This window comes from Lycorma delicatula, chromosome 3 (assembly GCF_047948215.1).
Source record: "Lycorma delicatula isolate Av1 chromosome 3, ASM4794821v1, whole genome shotgun sequence".
NCBI lineage: Eukaryota > Metazoa > Arthropoda > Insecta > Hemiptera > Fulgoridae > Lycorma > Lycorma delicatula.
Window position 1 is genome coordinate 18,063,340 of NC_134457.1, and position 23,992 is coordinate 18,087,331.

Below are 23,992 nucleotides of genomic sequence, written 5' to 3' on the forward strand. Positions count from 1 at the left end.
TTGAAGCTCGCATGTTTTTGGTTGAAATTGTTTTAAATAGAGGTGGCGATTTCAAAAAATTCGTGAAAGAGATTTTTTATTAAAATGTTCCAGATTAATATTATAAAAATGTGAAAAACATCAATATCTGGAAAATGTCATTAAATGCGCACCAGAGTGCAGAACATCATTTATTCTGATAAAGAAAAGATAGGTGATATTTCTGATCGCAGCCGAAATTCCAAAAAAAATCTATCAAAAAATTGACACAAGCAAAAATCTTGAGGAGTAGTACGCGCGGAGAAACAAAATACTGACTTAACATTTAAAACTACATCCGTATACAATAACTCCAGTGCATCGGTTACACGATATGAATTTTTCTAAAGTTGTTAAATATTACCAGTGATTTATGGACTTAAAATTGAAAAAAGAAAGGACGTATAACATTTTTTTTTTTCAGATAAAATGTGGTTTCATTTATCGGGTTACGTCAACAGATGTATTCTATGAGTAGTGTTCGTGAGATCTTCCTACTACGATTAAATGACGAAAAAATTGGAGTTTGCTGTACTGTATCGTTAAGCGAATAATTATTTGGTTTTCCCAAAGTAAACTCAGAATCTTATCTGAATGAAATCATTTTTTGTTTCATCAGTCGACTAAGTAAGAAAGAAATTACTGGAGCGTACTTCTAATAAGATGGAGCAACGGTGGACACCAACAATATTTCGCTAAATTTGCTGCCGGTCTGGTGGTCAGGGCTAGGAACGGGTGGGATGGTTTGGCGACCGGAAGCGTCAAAAGGCGGGTGTCTTCCTGCTGCTGGGTTGGGATGCCGGTCTGGTGGATGATGGGACCGACCGGGTGGTAATGCAGGGTTTGTCCCAGGTTCCTGCGCGGATCGGAATGAGGTTGCGTTCCTCTTGTTAGGTGACCTAAATTGGCTGATTTATTTTGTATAGGTCTGAATTTCTATGTTGCGTAAGACATAAATTTGATTGGTATGAGTGTAGCACTGATTTAATTTTAAACTCGTTCGTTCTTTGAGGCATTCCCAGTCACGAACGGTGTTGTCAAATTTAGACTAGGCGCGGGGTTCGCGCTTCTGTGGTTTCGGCCAGTTAATTTGACGGAATCATGTTAGTTTCGATGGGAAGATGTCCGTTTGAGGACTACGTGAAGGCGAAATTTGATATGTATTTTACTGATGCAAACGTCTGCCGAGGCATTTACATCGGTGGCATCCCGACCGAAGCCTGGCTGATGACAGTAAGATGTAATCAGAGGGACTAAAGACCAGCTCCGGTAAACTCCCTCAGGGCTCGGAATGGAGGGAGTGGTGTGGCAACAGGTAACGTCACAATGTGGGTGTCTTCCCTCTACGGCGTTGGGATGCCGGTCTGGTGGATTCGGCTCTGCCCGCAGTGTGGGATGCAGGACGAAACCTTTCATGAGTATGAGTGCGCCAAATACGATCTGGAGCGCACCGCAGTAATTTATCGACTGGATACCGTCGGAGCAACGCTTGACATTAGTAAAAACTGGAAGGACCGGGCTGAATGATCAGTGGTTGCAAAATTTCTACGCTATTTGCCTAGGGAACGGATTGCGGAGGGAATCTAGGATGCTGCTTGGTCTTGTTCCTGCGTACTTTGTTTTGTTACGATTTCTTGTTACTGTTGTTTTTGTTTTGTTAGTGTTATATAGGTTTTGATTGATTTGTTATTATTTTTATTATCGTGTTTTTGTTTTAGTGTTTTCCGCGTTTGTGTCGCACGTGAACTTACTTTACCTTTCGGGTAGGAAGGTGATTCAGTTCCTTTGACGACTATATTTTTCAGTCTTGCTTGAGACTAGAGATGTGTTTTGTTATTTTTACTAATAGTACACCGATGGGAATGTCGCTTGTGGCATTCGCATCGGTGCCATCCTGAGCCGAGGCGACTGACAGATGTCATATGCCGAGGTTTAAAAGATGACCTCCTAAAGCCCATCAAGGCTAGGTACAGAGAGGAACCCACCGGGTTGGTCTAGTGGTGAACACGTCTTCCCAAATCAGGTGATTTGGGAGTCGATAGTTCCAGCGTTCAAGTCCTAGTAAAGCCAGTTATTTTTACACGGATTTGAATACTAGATCGTGGATACCGGTGTTCTTTGGTAGTTGGGTTTCAATTAACCACACATCTCAGGAATGGTCAAACTGAGAGTGCACAAGAATACACTTCAATTAACACTCATACATATCATCATCTGAAATATTATCTGAACGGTAGTTACCGGAGGCTAAAACAGGAAAAAGAAAGAAAGATACAGAGGGGAGGTTGGAGGGTGTCTTCCGCTAGGGGATCAGGATGCGTGAAGTTTTCGGTGATAAGCTCATTTTAAAGCAAATCTGGTCATCGAGATTCCCATATCTTACACTTACAAATTTTAATTTATTGAGAGCGATAAAAGGATCTGTTTATATAAACAGTCCTCATATCCTGGATGAAATGAAAAATAACATAACTGAATTTTTAAATGCAATCACTCATTTGGTGTTTCAGCGTGTATTTTCAAATCCGTTGAAGCGTGTTCAAACATACCCGGAGGCAAATGGTTGTTACATTAAGCATCTTCTATAAACAAGAAATCATTGAAGTCACTTTTATTCCTGTTTTCTACCATTGTTATTTGAATACAATAAATTAAATTTTTGTAAAAATTGGTGTACAGTTTAATTTAGAATGCTGGATTTATTACATAAACAATAATAATTATTATATTATTATTAATTTGTATCAATACTTATAAATTATATCCAAAAAAATTCATGAATGATTTTATATAATTTATAATACGCTGTTTTAGAACATTCTAAGAAGTATACACATTTTTATTTATTTATATAACTTATAATTGTGAAAGACAATAATTACAGAATGGAAGGAACAGAGAGAGAGAGAGAGAGTGAGAGAAAATAATTTTCTACTAATTTATATTTTAAAAAACACATCAGTAAAATACTAATATTTTACCTTTTTATATTTTTATAGTCGGTTTCGAACCAAATGCGTCAATGAATACAGCGCATCATATGCTTTTATATGGTTGTAAAACGCCAGGAAGTTCAAAACCAGTGTGGTAAGATAAGTAAAATATTATTGTTATTGTTAAATAAGCAATTTATGTAACGACATATACTATATTTCTTTTACTATTAAATATTCGTAACATTATAAATTTATCATATAAATTTGTTAACCATACCTCAAAATAAAATATACACAGCTATTATCTGCATGAAATAATAGCTTATATATATATAACACCTTCCGTGAATTGATCATCTACCTTAGGGAGTTAATCAAATTTCCGTTTTCATCATTTCCCTGCGACATATATGTACATACATATATAGTGTCCCACGAAGAGGTACACACTTTTGATTTACTATCACTCGCCCATTCCCCCACCGATTCCATTGAAACATTACAGAATGTTTGATAAAGATTCTAAAAATTTTCTATGAAAATTTCAACCTTCTAGGATTTATAGAAACAAAATGGCGGCTTTCAAATAAAAACAGAAAATTCAGGAAAATCACATTTTTTATTCATTCCAAAATATCTGGTGAAAATGATTAAAAATATCTTAAATGATTAAGATGATAATTAGTCATGTTGTCCTCCGTGACGCGAATGGTAGCGTCTCGGCCTATTATATACTTTATAAAGAAATATTTTAGTCAAATTTGAAGAAAATCGGTTCAGTCAATCCTGACATAGCCTAAAAGCAGTGCGACACCCAATGTAGTACATATATACATACATACGTGTTTTTGTTCTAGACGAACTTTTTTTAGCCTCCGGGACCACCGTTAGGTATTGCTTCATAGGATGAAATGAAATGGCAATTTTTTGGCATGTGAAAATTCTATGCCTAATCGAAATTCGAACCCTGGACCTCCTGATAAAAGGCGGAGACGCTACCACTCGCGCCAAGGAGGTCGGCTTGGTCTAATTGAACTAGCTGAACTCTAAAAAAAAAATACAAAAAAAATTACAAAAATATATTTGATTACATATAAAAAATTATTTTTTTAAAAAAGCTTTTATTTAACTAATATTAACATTAATAAAAAAGGAAACAAATTAGAAAAACCCTCTAAAATAAATATGACTTTTTAAAAATTTGTTTTATAAAAAAATATATATAAATGACCGTTTTTCAGCTGTTTGGTTAACAAATCTGTTGGTATGTGTACATACATATTGAAAGATGCTTTATGTCGGATTCTAAAAAAAAAATTATTCAACAACAATAAAAAAAATTATGCAGTTTATGATAAATAGTAAATCTTTAATATAATACATGTTAACTTAGTATATCTTTTAGACTATTAATTTTTTTCTGTAAAATTAGATGTATTCATTCATCAGAATAAGAATTTACGAATCATAAAACAGTAATTTTAAGAATAGCGTAAAACACAGATAGTAAGTGGTTTACGCTAATAGAATAATGATTAGTCATTTTTATTTTAAATTTAAAAAAAAATTATCTGTTTCTTGATAATAAAATATCTCAGCTGAATGATCCAAGTAATAATAATCTTTTAATACGTTAAAAATATGTTTTATTAGCCCTTAAAAGGAGGCAGTTTTTTATGGAAATTTTCATTTAAAATGCAGTTTTCTATTTTCTTTTAATATTTATTAAAAAAAAACCTGTAGGGCAAAAAATGCACAAAATAGGCAAATTTTTTTTCCCACCTCCAAGACCACCGTTAAGCAGTCAGAGGCTGAGATGAAATGGCAATTTTATAGCTTATAAAAATGCCAAGCCTGATCGGGATTCAGATACAGGACCTCTGGGTGAAAGACCAAGACACTGCTACTCGCATCATGGAGACCAGCAACTTTAAGTATCTTAGGGAGATAATAATACTAACTGTACTTGAAAAAGAAGGAATTAAAAGTAGGATTCATAAGATCGAAAATAGCTTATAGATCGACAGCGAATGTTTACAATAAGAAATTTTTAAGCTGTAAAGCTAAACTACAACAATATAAAACAGTAATTTGTCCAGAAGCCTTACATGCAAGGGAGTGTTTAGGAAAGTTAATGTAAAAAATCTTTTAAAAGAAGAATCTTAAGAAAGATTTTTGAACCCAAAAGAACAGAGGAAGGTTAGGCTAAAATCAAACAAGAAATAAAAAGATTTACAAACTGAAATATAAACAAAAAAGGAATGCGGTTTTTTGGCAATTTTTTTTTAAATGAGTGACAATAGACTTACAAAAAAATTATTTAACTTTCAGGAAAAGAGAAAATCAAAAGTAGGGTGACACTGGTGAGTAAACCAAGAAGACCTAGAAAGACTAAATAAAAATTGGAAAAAACAATAGATAGAAAAGTTTCAAAAAACAACTGAGGATTTCAAACTGGATGAAAAGGAAAAATCAAAGAACAGCTCCAGAAAATTTACAGAAGAGCAAAAATGAACACTCTTGGAAAGAATGAAAAAGTACTGGAAATGGAAACAACGGAAAGAAGACGAAAAGATGAAAGGAAATGCAATGAGATTTAAAACGGTCTAATTCAGAAGAAGAAAAACCTACTGATTCTGAAGAAAAATTTTAAAAGAAAAAAATTGAAGTTTGTAAAATTTTCTTTTTGTTTGTATTTTCTACAAAACATTATTTTGAAATGAGACAAATCTGAATCTTGAGTAAAATACCAAACTTTTTGTAATAAAAATTATTTGACTTACCTAGAACGGGAAATTTACTTTTTTTAAAGTTAATTATACAGTTGCCACAAGCAAATGGAAAATTTTGAAGTAATGCTCACAAAAGTAAAAAAAGAAATGAATTTACAAGTTTTATTGTTGAAAATTAAAAGTAAATTACATGCCATTAAGTGTCCCAACACAAAAATTTCAATTTCATCTAAAAACTGGAATGAAGCTAAACAAAAAATTGAAGAATTAGAAAAAGAAGCTGCTAAAATGGGACTAAAAATCATGTTTAAGAAAACAAACATTTTGACTAATGATAAAAACTACCCGAATCTCCTTAGTATAAATAATGAAAAAATAGAGAATTGAATAATTTCAAATATTTCAGAGAATGAATGAGTTGGAATTCTTTAGATAAAAAAGCATTAACAGTTATAGCTAATAAAATGAAATTAGCTTTCCAGCTAATGAAAAACATACATAACAAACCGTCTTTATCATGGAACTCAAAATTTCAACACTAAAAAAATGTGATAAAGCCAAAAGTACCTTATGCAACAGAAACCCTAAGACTGTGCACTAGAAACTCTAGAAAAAAAAAGAAAGGAATATTATAAAAAAAATTTTAGCTTCTAAGTTTAAAAAAAATCAGGTAAAATTAATTCCAAATAACAAACTTTAAACCGAAATTGGAAAACTGTCAGACACGATAAGGAAAAGACGAACTGCATTTTAGTCCCATTTATTTAGATTGAATAACAGTAGATCGACTAAACAAATTTTTGATTTCTTACAAAGTAAAAAAACTAAAGACAAATGGTTCACACAAGTCCAAGAAGACCTAAAAGAACTAAAGATAATTAAAGAAATTATAGGAGAAAGAGAAATTTTAAAGATAATATTAAAAAATGAAAAAAGTTTCTAAGAAACGCCAAACACAAGAACAGAGCTAAACTTTCTGAAAAATGAAGAAAAGAAATATCAAAAAGAAATAAAGAGGTACTGGGCAGATAGAAAAACAGAAAAAAAGATGCAACTGCAAATAAATAAATGATCTAACATGTACCAAAGTGAACTATTCAGAAACAAAAAATAATAATAGAAAAATAAAAAACATCAAATAGGTTTTCATTATAAAAACAATCTTTTATATTAAACTTTTTTCTGAAAAGAAAAAATTAAGTTGATGACTTGTTTGTTTTAATTCATCTCAGACTGCAAAAGGCTAAATCTAAATAATTGTAAAATTCCAATTTTTACATTTTGATGATTTTTTTATTGGTTTTATTACTATTTTATTTTAATTATTGCTACCCTTCATATCTATGTACATCATAATAAAAATATAAAACTTAAGTTCAATAAACAAGTAACAGAGTGAACTCAGACCTATCAATTTTTCAATTATTTTAAACTACATAAAAAACCCTCACTTAAGCAAAATTTAGTAATATCAGTTTTTTTATTACAGGCTACACAGTTATATTACGTAGCTATACAGTAAGAAACTAGATAAGGGAAAGCATGCTAATCGAGTGAAATATTTTGTCAGGTTTTTTTCAGATCTTGATGTTTCATGATCCTCTCTAACAAAAAACACATGATGCAAGTGTGCATATATATGTTTTCCTGTTTTCGCTTAATATCTCCAGATTGGATTTGGGACAATGATTAACTATATATAAGATATTATGCCATTTAGTTTTGTCACAATTGGTTAAAGGAGCAAGGAGATATGGAAAAAGTAGTAAAAAAAGTACCTTTTACTGTTTTTGTTGTTCAGGACACTAAATCATATTCGTGTACTGATAAATTGATTCCATTACATTAGTATGCCACTTTGTTTATATATTTGGCCAGTTAATCTCAAAACAGAAATAATAAGCCTAGTTCTTTTGCTTTTTTTATTTTGTTATTTTTCAAACTGGATCAATCAATTTTTATAAAATTATGTATCATGGTTTCTGAATACAGGTCAATGATTCCATTTAATTTTGGTAATAATTAGTCAAGAAGTTGTGAAGGTCGATCATCTCAAAATTTTACGAGAATAGAATAATTTTTTTACATAATTTAATACCTATTAATAGCCTTTATTAATTTTTATCAGAAGAGCAAATATTACCATTATATACTAGTCCTATCAATATTTGTAGGAAATAAATAGTAATAATAACCCAACAGGTTGCTCTTATGGCGAACTTGTCATCGCTAATCAGATGATTTTGAAGCCAAGAGTTCTAAGGTTCAAATCATACTAAAGGCAGTTCCTTTTATAAGGATTTGAATACTACATCATGGATACTGGTGTTCTTTGGTAGTTGAGTTTTTTTCAATTAACCACACATCTCAGGAATGGTTTACCTGAAACTGTACAAGACTACATTTCAATTTACATTCATACATATCATCCTCATTCATCCTCTGAAGTAATACCTTACAGTGGTTCCGGAGACTAAACAGAAAAAGAATATATATATAATTACAATAATTCATGTATATATATATATATATATTGTAATAAGTCGTGTTTCCTGTAGGACATAAATATTCATTTTTTTAAATCTGATTTCTCCACATCTAATTGTCATTTTAGACAAGTATGAAAATTTTCAGCTTTCTTGGTTCTATAATGGTGAGTTTCAGAGGGTAAAAAATGTTACAATAAGATTCACAATGTTGGTAGCAACGATTTATAAAAGGGACAGAACTATTGTTAATTTCCTTCAAAAATTAATAAATTTGGCTGGCCCTTACTGAAAAAAGTATAATGGTTTGCACATAGAATTGAAGTATTATTGCTAGTATATGTCACAATACTGTGAAATTGAAATAAAACTGCGAGTTAATGAATAATTAAAGATAATCTCTAGGATAAGTAGTCTTAGCTACAAGTAAAGAATATTATTATTTATGTTGGTATATGCTGGTTGATGAAGTTAAAACTAAAAATTTATTAATAATTTTTCTCCTAAATAGTAATCTACTGACGCCCAAGTTTTTGGTAGCCAGATTTGCATAACTCTTAGTTGCTAATTAAGTTGCTAAATATGTAAATAAAGTTGCTAAATGTAAATAGAGTTACTAAATAAATAAAAAATGATTTAGCAGCTGTTTCATTATTTTTCTCCTAAACTGCACAAATTCATTCAGTATAATCCTAATTAAAAAGTTTAAAAAGTAGAGTTGATGACATAATTTAGAAAGAAAAGTAAAGTTCTTATGCCTCCTCCCCAATGGACAAGTTGGAGTGTTTTATAATAAATTTTAGTCTCTCTTAAACCATCTATGTATATATGTATATATATATTCACACTCGAGTATACAGTCTTGAAAAATTAATAATCATTTTTGTTTAATCATTATTTTTTATCATATCTTTTAACAGTTTTGATAAGAATTTAATTATATGCTCTGTATGAAAACACAGCTGTATATTTTAAGATAGAAAGCAATAAAAATTGTTTATATAATACTCAACAATTCCAAAAATTAATTTTTCAGGATAATTAACTCTCAAAATTTCAATATTGATACTTCAAACAATATGCCATGAATTGTAAAGTAATCAAATCAATACACCATTATTACATGCTTGCTAAAGATCAGGTATAGTAAAGATACCTTTTTATCAAAATTTGTTTTTTATTCAAACAAAGGTTTTTCAGTCACAGAATCAAGTTTTTTTATCACATTTAAACATTGAAAACCACTACTTGTGATTTATTAATTTTTGAATTTCTATGACCTGTATTTTTATCCAGAAATATTTTTAAGTTGTTGAAATTGTAAAGCAACAGCAGAGGAAAGACTTATTATTGTAACATGCTAGTAAGCAAGCTGACTCCTAGCAATCTTATGGTTCCATTAGCCTTATAATATCATAACGGGTAACAAACTGAAATATAACAAAATATAAAACAGACAGATATTTATTTTTTGTTTTGTTGTCAGTAAAATACTGTAATAAAGTAAATATATAATTTTAAAATTAAATCTTACCTTCACTGTAATACCTTAGTTTATTAGAGTGATTAAAATTCAATTAAAATTTTTATTTGCAAATTTTCTTTAACAAAAAAATGTATTTGTTGATGAATTTAAAAAAGAAATATTTATATTACTATCTATATATATATATATATATATATATATAGAGAGAGAGAGAGAGAGAGAGAGAGAGAGAGAGAGTGAGTTTCATGTAAAAAAACAAAGAAAAACATATATAACATTTGCTTTTTCTTTGCTCACTAAGTAATAAACAGTAGGTGCATATATCAGTGTGGCAGGCACTCTAAAATACTTCAACAAAAAAGGGAAACTCTCTCTAACTAGCATTGCATGTACTTCAAGAATACACTTGTCTTTTACTACAGTAACAAACAAAACTAATGAATAAAATAAGGATTTTTATAATTAAAAATATTTTATAAAGACAATAAAATGTATTTTATAGACAATAATGTACATCATAAAATTTAAATAATTTTCAAATTTAAGTACTGTAATAATATTTGTTGATTTTTATAATAAATTATTTGATTTGACCTGTTCAACAGTTCCGATCAACTTTGAGATTCAAAGTTAATTATTTTGAGTAAATAATATCAATAAAAGTGTTATGTTCCATAACTAAATTCAGCTTTTTAAATTTCTCTTGGATATCAACAGCATACACTACCCTCATAAGAAAAAAAGCAGTACCTCCAGTCAGGTGTATTTGAGATATGTACATTTAAAATCATAGAAAATCATGTTACAAAAATGGATTTAATTTTCAAAAACTAAAACAATACCCATCAAATAATAGTTAAACATTAATAAAACTTTGTATTTAATAATTGTAAGTCAATTTTATTCCTGGTTATTTTCAAAAAATGTAAAAAATACAAATTGTGTGGAGTTACTGCTTTTTTTCTTATTATTACTGCTGGAATATGTATTAATCAACCACAACTAAAATATTCTTTAATTAATTAAAAATACTCAATATAAATTTTGATGTGGACCCCAAATGACTTCCTTGTACACCTACTGAATTACATATACACATTTTTTTTAAATCGGAGGTTAATAATTATTAATAAATCAATATAATTAAATTAAAAAAGGTAAAAAAAAAAAATTAGTTAAAAAAAGATTCTAACCTATGTGCCTTCCCCTTGTACAATCCAAATATTTCATTAATTAAAATTTTATCTGGCTATAACTCTTGGATCAATGAAAATAAGTAGACTTATGATATATCATTGAAAAGCTCTCATTGAGGGAAGACTTTTTTGGACATTTTGGTCCAGTCGATTGCAATCAATAGGGGAGATGCACAACTAGATGTTACAGCAATCCTAAACCCAAAATTTCAACATTCTGCAGCTAATTGTTTTTGAGTTAATGCGAGATACATATGTACGTATGTACATATGTGCATACAGATGTCACGCCGAAACTAGTCAAATTGGATTCAGGGATGGTCAAAATGGATATTTCCATTGAAATCTGGAAACCAAAATTTTTCACAATTTCAATACTTCCTTTACTTCATACAAGGAAGTAAAAATAAAATTCTATCATTTAAAGAAACTGCTTTCTTTAAATCTTTCTTCAAGTAATTTATTTGAAAATCTGTTTGGAACGTGAAGAAAAACTTAATTTTCATATAGCCTTTCGTTTAACACTACCATTAACACAGTCCATTTTAGATACTACATATGATAAACTTGTAAAAAAATGCCAATCAAATGTAAAAACCAGCACATACAAATTACTTATTTAAAACAGGACTTTTTAAACCACAAAATGAGTTACAGAAAACGTATGTAGCCGAAAGACTTCACAAAATTATAACAGAATATCAATAAAAAGGTAGGTTAATAATCATTACAAAAGCAAATTGCCAAACACCGCTTTTGAAAAGCTGATTGCAATGTTATATGCGACATGAACAATAGAACAAAAACAGTAATTTCATACAATATTAATGGGGAAAGCAGTAAGTACAACAATGACAATAGATTGGAAGAAAAAATCCATATGTCCAAATCATAATTAACTTAACAGAATCTCCCTAACTTCTTGGTGGATTTACTGGTTTTTTGTATTATTGTCTGGTTTTTACTGTCTTTTTCCTTACTGTATAAAGACAATTTTCAACTGCGATTGGAGATACAGTTTTTTATTTCCATAGGGAATGGAAATACAGTTTTTAGATAGCATATTCAGGATCAGCGCATCCTTTACATGAAGAATTTACATTTAACTCATTTTTACTTAAAATTGGAGAGTTACTGCTTTTCTCCTTATGACAGCAACAAAGATAAATATGTGATGACACCCTGCTCCCACCACAAGAACTAAAAAGAAAAAAAAATAGTTGATTTAATTTTTACAATAATGTGATATAGATTTGAATATACAATGAAAGTAGCTGCATCATTATGATAACATGATGGTAGCAGCATGTTGAAAGTAACATGCACAGAAACTAGATGTTCCTACTAGTTAATGGTTGAATGCATTGTTTAGCTATTATCATTTTCCATAATGCATATTCATTTCTACAATTACATGTACAAAAAAAAAATTAAATTAAATTAAAATATCACAAAAAGTTTGAAAATAAAATACTTTTTTATATCTGTTTTCTCATCACCCAATGGTCCAGCAACTGTTTCCTGTAAATTTTTACAGTTGATTCATATCATGCTTTTAATGCTTATTTGTTATGACAATATATGTGTATTAATAAGCTAGTGGATAAAAAAGTAAGCTGCTTCTCTTCAGTTATTCTGCAACTTTTTAAATATCTCATAAAAAAATATTCTGGTAAATAGATATAAAGTAAGGATGAAATGACAATGGCTAAAGTCATGTATGGTTTCAATACATAACCAAAATTAAAGAACACACTGAATACAATTTCTCTTGAACGAAGAAATAAAAAAATAAAAAAAATTTCTGTACTTTATTATAATTATTTATTGAGTTTTTATAGTTTACTATCAAATTTTTTTTCAGGGACTGTGGAGAAATGGCAAGTGAGGAGAGTACAGAAGAATCAGCAAGTCCATGCAATCTAGGATCTCAAGTATGATTTTTTATTTTATACACAATTATTCTTATATGAATGATAATAATTTAGAATAAGAATTATATCACAACTCTTGTTTACTTATTAATTTGTTTTAATTTGAACTGATTGTTTTAAATATAAAACTATTAAATTTGTTACAGTTAAAAAATTGATACAAAATTGTGTAATTACAATTTAACGCTTCATAAAATAGAACAAATATAGACCACTTACAGTTTGAATTATTTATTCAAATTTTTCCAATTTTTTTAATAATATTACCTTACCTGTTTCTTTTATAAAGCGTAATTTAATCTACATTATTGTTAAATATTCAGTAACAAGAAAATAGAAATGATTTTCGTGGCAGAGTGGTAGCGTCTCTGCCTTTCATCTGGAGGTCCTGGGTTTGAATCCTGGTCAGTTATGGCATTTATCATACACTACAAAAAATTCTATTTCCATATCCCACGCACAAACTTCAAACTAATGTAGTGATATCATCAAACCAAAACAAAAATTTAAATGAATTATAAAAATTTAAAAACAAAGTGTTAGAAAAAAAAATGTACTACTGAATACAGCAGAATTGTGCTTTGAAACTATTTTCCATTCCTTTTTGTTATGTGTCAATCTTTTAAGCTCAACACAACTGGCTACATGCTGCTTACTTGGTTATCTATTTCATATATTCCAGTCTCTGCCTTTCTTTATACTATTTACTTTCTGTACATATCATTGATCTCTAAATTGATAAATTTGTGTATTTTAATATATGATCCATTGATATCGTTCCTTTTCTTTAAGAGATTCTCCCATAAATTTTTCTTCATTCTGATTCACTTTGAATTTTTAAATCTTTCCATTTTGAAATTTTATTAACTCATGTAATTTTTGGCAACCTCCTGTAACACCACATTTCTAAGTCCTCTGGTTATAATCTATTTTCCTTGTTTTGTTTTCTATTATTCATTACTGTAAATACTTCATTACACTCTAATAAATATTTTTAAGAATGTAGGTTTCTAATTCTCAGATCGACATTTAATACTAGCAGATTTGTTTTCTAAATGAAGACTCTCCTTGCTTGTGCTAATCTATATTTGATATCTGCAATACTTCATCCACCCTTTATAATTTGAATTTTTAAATAATAATAATAAACTCTCATTTTTGGTATATTATCCTCTATCTTAATCTTTACTTTCTCATTATCTGTTTATCACATTTCATTACCTTTATTTTATTATTATTTATTCTCAGCCTTAAGTTCTTTGCCAGCAGTAAACTCAAACACTTCAGAATTTCTTCTGATTCATCTTTGCTCTGCAAAAAAAAACAATGTCAAAACATCTTAACATCTTTATTTTTTTCTTTTTTTTCTTCTATATTTGAAAGATATTATAGTAATGAATCTATCTGTTACTTCATCCACAACTTTATTTTCATTCCAGGTGATTTATGCTTGGGCAAGAGATGCACCTATGTTAAGATTACCAAAAGATGTTGGATTTGAAGTCGGCGGTAATTCTCCAATTCAGTATCTGGTATTACAAGTTCACTATGCGCATATTGATAAATTTAAAGGTAATTTAAATTTCATAAAAAAACTTTACTATTTTGGCTATTATAATTTCTAAGTTATATGAAGAGAAAGAGGAATAATTTAGTCTCATGAGAAATATAATTCAACTTCTCAACAAAAAAAATTCAGAAATACTTCAAATTTTTATATTATTAAAAAATTTTAATTAATAAATAAATAAATTTCAGAAACTATTACAGAATAAATAATAGTTTTTTCAATTCACCTTTCTATTTTTTGGCTTTTTAAAGTCTTTATCAAATTACAAAAAAAAAATAAATAAATACAAGAACTTAACCTCACCCTTTGATTGGTACAATGTTCAAAAATTAAAAAATTTTAAATTATTATTATTATCCTTTACCTTAAAGGGAATTTTTAAAGTAACTTTTTTTTTTAATACAGTGGACTTTCAGAACATTCTGCCCATATTAAAATAAACCACTTACAAGAAATCTAAATCTCCACTTAAAAGTAAAGAAAACTTGTATCTTGATTAAAACAAGGAGAGAAACAATTACTAAGCAGGAGACAATTACTAAGCATGAGCTAAGCCTATCTGAAATGGAAGAATATTTGTTACATTTGTACCTTTAGTTTATAAAATAAATAGTAAAATTTATCAAATTAGCAAATAGTAAATTTATTACTTGATTTTAATCTAATTTTATACTTAGAAAATTTTCTTGCCAGTTTTCTGGATGTTTTGCATAAAAACAATTTGAATTTCAGAATGACATTAAGTTTTACATAATTATACTACAACAGTCCAATCTAAGGAGTTGTGATAATTACATAAAAATATCTTCAATTCATGTGTTTAATTAAACTATTAGGTCTCAGTTTCAATTCATAGCAAGGATCTGAATTTTCACTTCCTTTCAAAGTCTTTCCTACCAAAAATGTAGTAGCCCTGTCACTTGTTATAAGACTAAAAAGATCATGTCGATTTCTAAAATGCAATTGCAACAAAGTTTTGAAGGCTACGTCAGGATCCATCAGATCAAGATCAAATAAATTTTGTTAATTTGGTCAAAAGTAAAGAAAAATAGGTACTTGTATCAGTAAAAATGAAAACTTCTTTTTTTTCAATTTGGTTAAAAAGTGAAGTACAAATTGTTTTTAGTACCAGTAACTGCAGACATTTTTTAAATTTTAACTAATGCTAATTACATTACATTACATTAAATTATCCTGGTCTTGATGGATCCCACAGATCCATGACCTGTTACAAAAGTCTCCTTCACCTCTCCCTTTTCTTTGCCGGCTCCATCCAGTCCTCACCAAAATCCTTCCTGCTACCACCTCCGTCGAGGTCATTCTCTTCTATGTCTTCCTCTACTCTATGCCTCATCAACCCTGAAATTATTCTGTCCTCCTCCACTCTTGACCACATGACCTGCCAATCTTGCCTTATTCAGCTGCACCATCCTCACAATTCCATCACCTCCTCATCTTTCCTCTATACCTTCATTCCCCTGATGTTCAATTCTTTACAGGTCCAACTGAAAACTCCATTCTCAAATACGAGAGTTATTCAATAATTAAACAAGCAAACAAATCAAATGCAAGTAATTGAACTTTTGTAAGTGTAAGTTGGCAACCTAAGTGTTAGTCACCTGTTCGATTAATATTTACATAAACATAACTTCTAAACTATTAGTTACGATGGCATGACCGCTAAAAAAAATACTTTTGAAGAAAAGCGTTCTGCGATCCAATTTATACTTTCGGAAAGTGTACAACCGTCAGAAAATTTCTCTCGGATGAGAGAACAAATAATAAGGCAGTAGTTCCATGCTTGCGAGTTTTTGGAAAAGTTTAAAAGTGGCCGCAAAAGCGTGACCGACGAGCATCGCTCCAGGTGCCCGCCCGATAACAGTGTTGACCTCGGCGTTTGATTCTCGTATTGCTTCACTTTTCCAAGAAGACCGACAACTTATAGCAGTTGAACAAGTTGCTGAAAAAAAAATCGAGTAAATATTGGTACAATTCATTCTATAATGCAAAACAAACTGAACTACCGTAAGACTTGTGTAAGGTGTGTTCCCAGAGAGCTTACCGTTCATCATGAAGCCGAGGGACATCGCATTTGCACCGAATTCAAAAATCGTTTCAGTAACGAAGGTGACAGATGCATTTTCATTTTAGGACAGGTTTTTATTTTAACTTGTGATGGAACTTGGATACATCATTTTGAGCTGGAGTCCAAGCGTAAAAGCGTGCAGTGGAAAAATCATGAATCGCCTGTATGTAAGAAATTCAAAACGCAACTATCGGTTGGTAAGGTCATGTTAACCGTCTTTTGGAGTGCCCATGGTCCGATTTTCTGTGTTTATTTGGAGGAGTAACGCATTATCAACAGCCTATACTACTCAGCCATGATTGAAAACTAAGTCATGCCCGCGTTTAAGAGGAAATGTCCAGAATGGCATGCTTCTTCTTCAAGACAACCCTCGACCTCATACAGAACAAATGACGCTGGAAACTATTGCAAAGTGGGTTGGGAGCTTCTGCCTCATGCCCCTTACAGCCGTGACCTTGCCCCTTCGAATTTTTATCTGTTTGGTCTGATGAAAGATGCTTCGTGTTCTATCAAGTTCAATGTCAATGAAGAGGTAAAGAAAAAAGTACAAAACTGGCTTCAAGATCAAGGTAAAGAATTCTTCACTGAGGGGATAAGAAAACTTGTAAAAAGATGGGACAAGTGCAGAGAAGTTAGTGGGGATTATGTGGAAAAGTAGACAAAACAATTGTGTTTATTTAATAAATAAACCATTTCTGCTGTGCAGCTATTTGCCTGTTTAATTATTGACCCTCGTATTACTAGTTTATTTTCCTGTCTTTTAAAAAATGCCCACACTTAACTAACATTTGTAAGTCACATTTGGATGTAACACCATCCTGTGTATTTTCAGTTTAGAGAAACTACCTTTGATATCAGAACCATTTTCAGCACATACATGCCTCTATTCCCCTAACTAATTTTAATGCAGAGCATAAAATCACACTATATTTAATTTCGCTTTAAATTACATGATACTTTTAAAAATAAAAATTTTTAATTCAACACGAATAATGAATAATACAATAAAATCACTACTATCATTGAAATTATCCAAATTGATTGTCAAAGTTAACTTAAACTGAAATTTCATTTTCAGTGCATCTTTGATAAGTATTTCTATACATTAGTAATGAATCTATAACTTTAGTTTATCATGGAAAAATATGTTAAATGGTTTCTTTCTAAACATTTCTTAGAATGTGTATATCCTAAATCTAGGAGATTAAACATAGGTATTTTCTGTTTATCTGAATATTGTACATAAAGTTTTCCAAGTAATGTAATGACACAATGAAGTTACTAGTTAATGCTTGAAAATAGATTAAACATTTTTTTGTGTCTGAAATTGGTTTAGGATATTTATGTTTCATTGAGAAATTACAAGCCAATACAATTTATGTAGTTTCATCAGCCTGATATATCTGGCTTGAACTGCTGAATGTTGTATTACTTGCTAAACTAACTGTACAGCACTTTATACAAATCATATCACCAGTTATGGTTTGGTATAGACCAAAATTCCTCTTCGAAACATTTATTAAAAATGAATAATTAAAAAAATTTTTTTTAGTATATTTTACTAAACAACTTTTTAAAGTAAGTGTATATATGCAGAATGTTTCAAGAAGTGGTGTATTCTTATCATCAAAATGATGAAAAAGTTCATATAAATATAGGTTTGAAAATACTTTGTCTTTGAGTTAAAGCTACCAAAAGATTTTGCCCAAACTTTTCTGTTGTTAAGGCCAAACAATGTTATACTTAAATTCTATGGAGAGAAATTAATAATGGTTTTACATGCAATCTTATGTGAAAAGTTGGTCCTAGAACTGAATCGTCAGTAATTTCTGAAAAAATTGTTGTAAAAGTTGAAACTGATACCAAAGAAGCTTTTTCAGAATTGATGTAAATTTACTTTATATTGCCAGTAACCAAAGAAAACTTATAAAGGAAAAATTAAATTCTGAGAAAAATAATGTAATTGAAGTCAACAAATCTTAAATCAAGTTTTTTAAATCTATTTTATTGAAAACCAAACAAAACAAAAAAAATCTGAAAATTTTTATATACAAATCATTAAAGTTAAAGGTAGGTCTACTTATCTTAAAATAATTTTATAACAAAAATTATTTAATATATCATTTAATTAACTTATGGTGACATTATTTCATTATTTGCTCAAAATGATGACCTCGATTATCACTACACGTTTAACATAACAATCTATGAACATTATTTATAAGTTTTTTCATGCTCTGATTTCTTTATTTGATCCCATACAAAGAAATCTAAAGGATTGTGGCTGGCCATTCTCAGAGTCCTAGTCTGCCAATCCACCAATTTTTATTGAGATTCTGAGTTACATGGTAATCAAAACGAATTTGCTGGAAATACATGAGTATTCATGTGATAACTGTGCTTCTGATTGAAGGACATAGTCATCATGTCATCATAGTCGATGTTCATACTCTACGTTGTCATATAGTATTTCCTCTTATATACCAATTAAGTCCTCTGCATCTTTGTTTCAAGTCATTGTCATTTTATTAACTACTTGTAAAACATCAAGCCAAAAACAAATCCAGCATACATGAATTTCAACTGAGATTCAGTTCATTCCAAAATGACAACAAAAGGCTAACTTAACAATGCTGTAGACTTGGGTTTAAAGTACATACACAGGTCCAACTGGTGTAGCCAGTAAATACTTACATTTAAAGTAAAATACCCAAGAATAAATATGTTTTAAAAGTATATTTCTTATAAAATTTACATTAAAACCTTGAGCTACATTGGAAAAAAATTAAGTCAGCTACAATACTGCTTTTCATCTATTAAAGCCGAATGTAAATGTAAGAGCTACTTAATGAAAAGTGGATTTACATTTACAGGAAAATACCCTTGAATAAAAATGCCTTACCATGATTATTTCTATTGAAAACTTCCAAAAAGATTAGAGATTTTTATTTTTAAAAATAAAGTTGGAAAAATGAAGTGATTTGAAAAATGCTAACACTATTTTTAATGGTTAGAAAAAAATAAGTGATGTACCCATTTAAAAATTTTTGTAGGTGTTATAGTTTGACATATCCTAACAATGGCAAACTTTGAATGAGCACTGTGTATAACACATAATTATCTATATAGTGTATAAGTTATAAATTAATTACAAAGTTAAATGTACTGCGAACAAAAAACTTTTGACAATATAATACTTTATGTGGCACTATTCTATAATGTATATATTTTATTTTATAGTTAGAATACAATGAATTGCAATGTAAACATTTCTTTTTTCAGATGGAAGCAGAGATAATTCAGGAGTTTTTCTACATTACACTGAAAGACCGTATGTATCTTTTCAACAGTTAATTTTCTCTCTCTCTCTCTCTCACACACATACACACCCACATACACATACAGAGTATCATTTTTATAAAATAGTTTTTAAAGATTTTCAGACTCTTATCTTCTGAATATTTTATTTTTGATGAGAATTTTACTGTGATCTTAAATGTTATATACATCTGAAATTTAAAAAATATTAAAACCTCTAAGATAAAATGTCATGGTAGTACAGTTTTGGTAAGAAATGAAATCTTTTGTTTTGATGTGTAAAATGATAATATAAAAAATTATTTCACCTGAAACAAAATCAACCAGTGGGAAAAACTAGAAGAGAATATAAAAAATTAATGAATATTTTACTTGTTTTAAAACGATTGTATTCAGAAATCTAGCTTTATTTCTAGACTAGTAAAATGATAAGTAAAAGAAGAAAATTTATAGTAGTTTTTTTTAATTAAATATAAATAGAATTAAAAATATTAATAACATAATTATTAAAACTATAACTCTCCAAAGAAAAAACTGCTACATAACCAATTATTTATTTATTTGTTTGTATTATTTTTTTGTAACTATAGATTTAATAAATAATAATTTTGCTATCATTTTTTTCTTTGTTAATCTTCTAAGTGACAGTTACAATATGATTAACTAACACATTTTCACATCCAAGCAAACTGTCTTCAGAATCATATTGTTTTTGTTATCTAATGAATATTGTGGTTTCTTAAATAAGACTCCTACGTATATTACCAATTTTCTGAGGTGGAATCACAGAAGATAAAAGTTACAGGATTCAAATTATAAGAATAAATGTCATAAAACCACTCACTTTGCACCTTACCATTTTTACTTTCTTAATTTGAGGATTAAAAAAGTAAATGACCACCCTCAAATTTTATTTTATTTTCTATTTAAAGTCAAAAACTGATTTTTTGGCATTCTATAGAATGAGTTACAAAAGAGGCATTAGTTGGTTTGTTGATATAATGGATACCATAGGCCCTTCTACATTTACATATCTCTTAAAGGATAAGGCATTTTTATTTTTATTTATTATTTTATCCATCTCACCATTCAAGGCTGACTAAAATTGTAAAGGATAAAAAACATTAAATTTACTAATTATCAGCTTGAGGTAGAAAAATAAGAAGGTATTCATATGCTCTCCACATCAACCAATAAATACCATTAGCAAACAATAATCCATTCAAACTGCTGTCTGCATTATATTTATGATAACCAGTTCATTAACATTCTTCAAACAAAATACGAGGACTAATTATAAATTAAACTACGGTCGAGTGATAAAAATGAACAAAATAAATTGAAAAAATTTACTATTACACAAGTAACATACAAACTTATATTACTTCTCAACAATGTCCCCACCCAAATTCAAGACTTGTCGTGTCTTGATACCAGCTTGTCCAATCCCTTTTCAAAAAACAGTGCTGCCAAGGTATCTATCTATTCGCTGACTCCATCTATGAGTTCACCATTAGTTTTGAAGTGTTGCCAGCAAATTCTTCAGTTTTGTGAACAAATGAAAATTAGATGGTGCCATATCAGGACTGTAAGGGGGATAATAAAATATCTTCTCTTTAAACTTGTTTAGTATACCTTTAATGCTAATGGTGGTGTGAGGCTGTGCATTTCAAGAAAATAACAAACCCCCTTCATTAGCATTCCTTGCTGTTTATTCTACATCGCTCTCCTAAGTTTTGTGAGTATTTCACAATAAACATCAGCAGTTATTTCAGGATCTATCTTCACAAATTCTCCCAACAAAACTCTTTTATGGTCCCAAAACACAGCAACCATCATCACATTTTGTTAAAATTGGTTTGTTTAAATTTTTTGGGATTGTTTGGCAAGTCTATGTATCAGCTGTTCTGATTTCCTTTTTTGTCTCAATATTAATGAACTGAATCCATCTCACTTCCAATAATAATACTATCAAGAAATTCACTTCTTTAATTCTGGTATTGTTGAAGAAAAGTCCATTCAACCTTCTTTCATTTTTGAGCGCAGTACCTACCACTATTGTAAGTAAGTTAGTAACAATTCCATAAAGAGTGGACCTGGAAATTTTAGAAAAGGTTTTCACAAAGTTCAGTAATTGTGAAGCAGAGTATATATTTCATCACATCACCTCCATATTTCACCATGTACTACTAACAGTACAGAACAAAATAACGACTGACTGTATGTATGATGATATTTTAGCTTCCCTGATGTCTATTACATATGCACTATGTTACTACAGAAACTGTTTATAATACCCGTCAGAAGATTAATTTATAAATAGCCTATGAAATAATATCCTTTGCCTCATCCATTTACTTAACTAGAAGATACTTGCCAAAGATCCTCAATATTTGTAGCAACTAATCACTCATACAATTAAAATATATTATTCTTTTTCTACCTAAAACCAATGTTTACTAGTTTTCCGTTAATAACATGTATGCTTCTTTTCAAACAGAATGCAAAGGCTGGCTGGAGTTTTACTTCTTGGAACTGCTGGACTTATACCACCAAAAACTGTTGAATATATGGAGACATCTTGTGAAATAAAAGAAAATAAAACTATACATCCATTTGCCTTCAGAACACATACTCATAGTTTAGGTGAGTTGAAATAAATATACTTGAAATGCATTGTTGTCTTGTGTTCTGTAATTAATTTTTATTAAAAACCACCTATGAACATAAAAAAATAGTAGTAACCCTAATATTAAATGACCAATTTATATAACAAGCTTTTTGGATCTGTGGACTCATCAATAAAAAACGATATGTCTAGTATCAATTATATTAATTAACATATTACCAAAAACTGACAGTTATCAGGATCAACTGAATGAATATTTACTTCAGTTAAGGTAGCAATTAAAACAGGCAAGAGTTTCTTGACTGGTTACATGGTCGTTTTCATGCAGCTAATGTGCAAGTAACATCTGTAACCTTGTCTTAGCAAGGTCCGACATAAGAGAAGTGTCAAGGATCTTTGAGCCTTGGAGTCTGGCTACTATAAACACCTATGTAATACAAAGTAGTCATACAAATTTTAGCTAGAAGATGAAGATTACATCTTGGTGTATCTAGGGGAGTAGTGTTGATCGATCCCATTGGTGTAGGATAGAGGATTTCCTGTGACAAATTTAGTCATCGCTCTTTTGTCTTTTCTATTCTGTCTTTTTATTTTCCCTTTTTCTATGATTTTCTGCAAAGCATTGTTTTTGTATCTTCAGTTTAGATCTTATAATATGTATGTAAAGTTCTGTTCCCTAGCAATCAAAACAGGATTACCAATTTAAATAATTCATCATTTTCAAAATTTACCTGTTCATTCATACGTGTTTGTTTATGTTTATGTCTCTAAATTAATATTTTTCTTAACATCCAAGTTTATTATTAATTTTCAGTTTATTCTTTACTTTTGACCATATAGGGCTATTCAGAAACTATCGAGGGCTATTCAGAAAGGAACGTTTTGGAATTTTAAAAAATCCAAGTACAAGAAAAACTTTTTATTATATACATGTGAAAGAGGGACTAAAATACTACTTTTCAACATAATCACCATACAAATTCAGGCACTTATCATAGCGGTGGACAAGCTTTGAAATTCCTGTATCAGAAATCTGCCGCCTGTGATCTCAACCACTCAGTGATGCGTACTTGGAGCTCCTCATCGTCGTCAAAACGCTGTGTTGCTAGCCAAGTCTTCATTTTCGGGAACAAGTGAAAATCACTTGCAGCAAGATCTGCACTGTAGGGGGATGAGGAAAAACTTCCCAGTTGAACGAGTTCAAGAGTTCTTGCATACGGTTTGCCATGTCAGGTCGGACATTGTCATGCAAAAGCAAAATTTTGGATGACAATTTTCCTCGGCGCTTGTTTTGGACAGCTCTCCTAAGGTTTTGCAATGTTTGGCAGTACCGCTCAGAGTTTATTGTTGCACCACGCTCGAGAAAATCAATAAGAAGAACACCTTGCCTGTCCCAGAACACTGTTGCCATGATCGTCCTTGCCGACAAAGTTTGCAGACATTTCCTTGGTTTTTTAGGGGAACTTGTGTGCCCCCACTCCTTGGACTGTAATTTTGTCTCACAATTCACATGTTTTTCACCCAGGTACGTTTTAAAATGTTTTTATTTATATGCTGTTATATCTTTGTTTGCCTACTAGTTTTTCAAATATATATATTTG

The 23,992-nt window shown here is 30.0% G+C and overlaps 1 protein-coding gene across 1 annotated transcript in view; it reads left to right on the forward strand.

The window, feature by feature from the left end:
* Phm (Peptidylglycine-alpha-hydroxylating monooxygenase) overlaps window positions 1-23,992 on the forward strand; it is a 104,620-nt gene that overhangs the window by 64,090 nt on the left and 16,538 nt on the right. Inside the window, exons 3-7 of the mRNA XM_075359488.1 lie at window positions 3,018-3,105; window positions 12,719-12,788; window positions 14,228-14,360; window positions 19,727-19,775; window positions 22,263-22,408. Of these exons, the coding sequence (XP_075215603.1) occupies window positions 3,018-3,105; window positions 12,719-12,788; window positions 14,228-14,360; window positions 19,727-19,775; window positions 22,263-22,408 (486 nt within the window). The remainder of the gene's footprint in view (window positions 1-3,017; window positions 3,106-12,718; window positions 12,789-14,227; window positions 14,361-19,726; window positions 19,776-22,262; window positions 22,409-23,992) is intronic.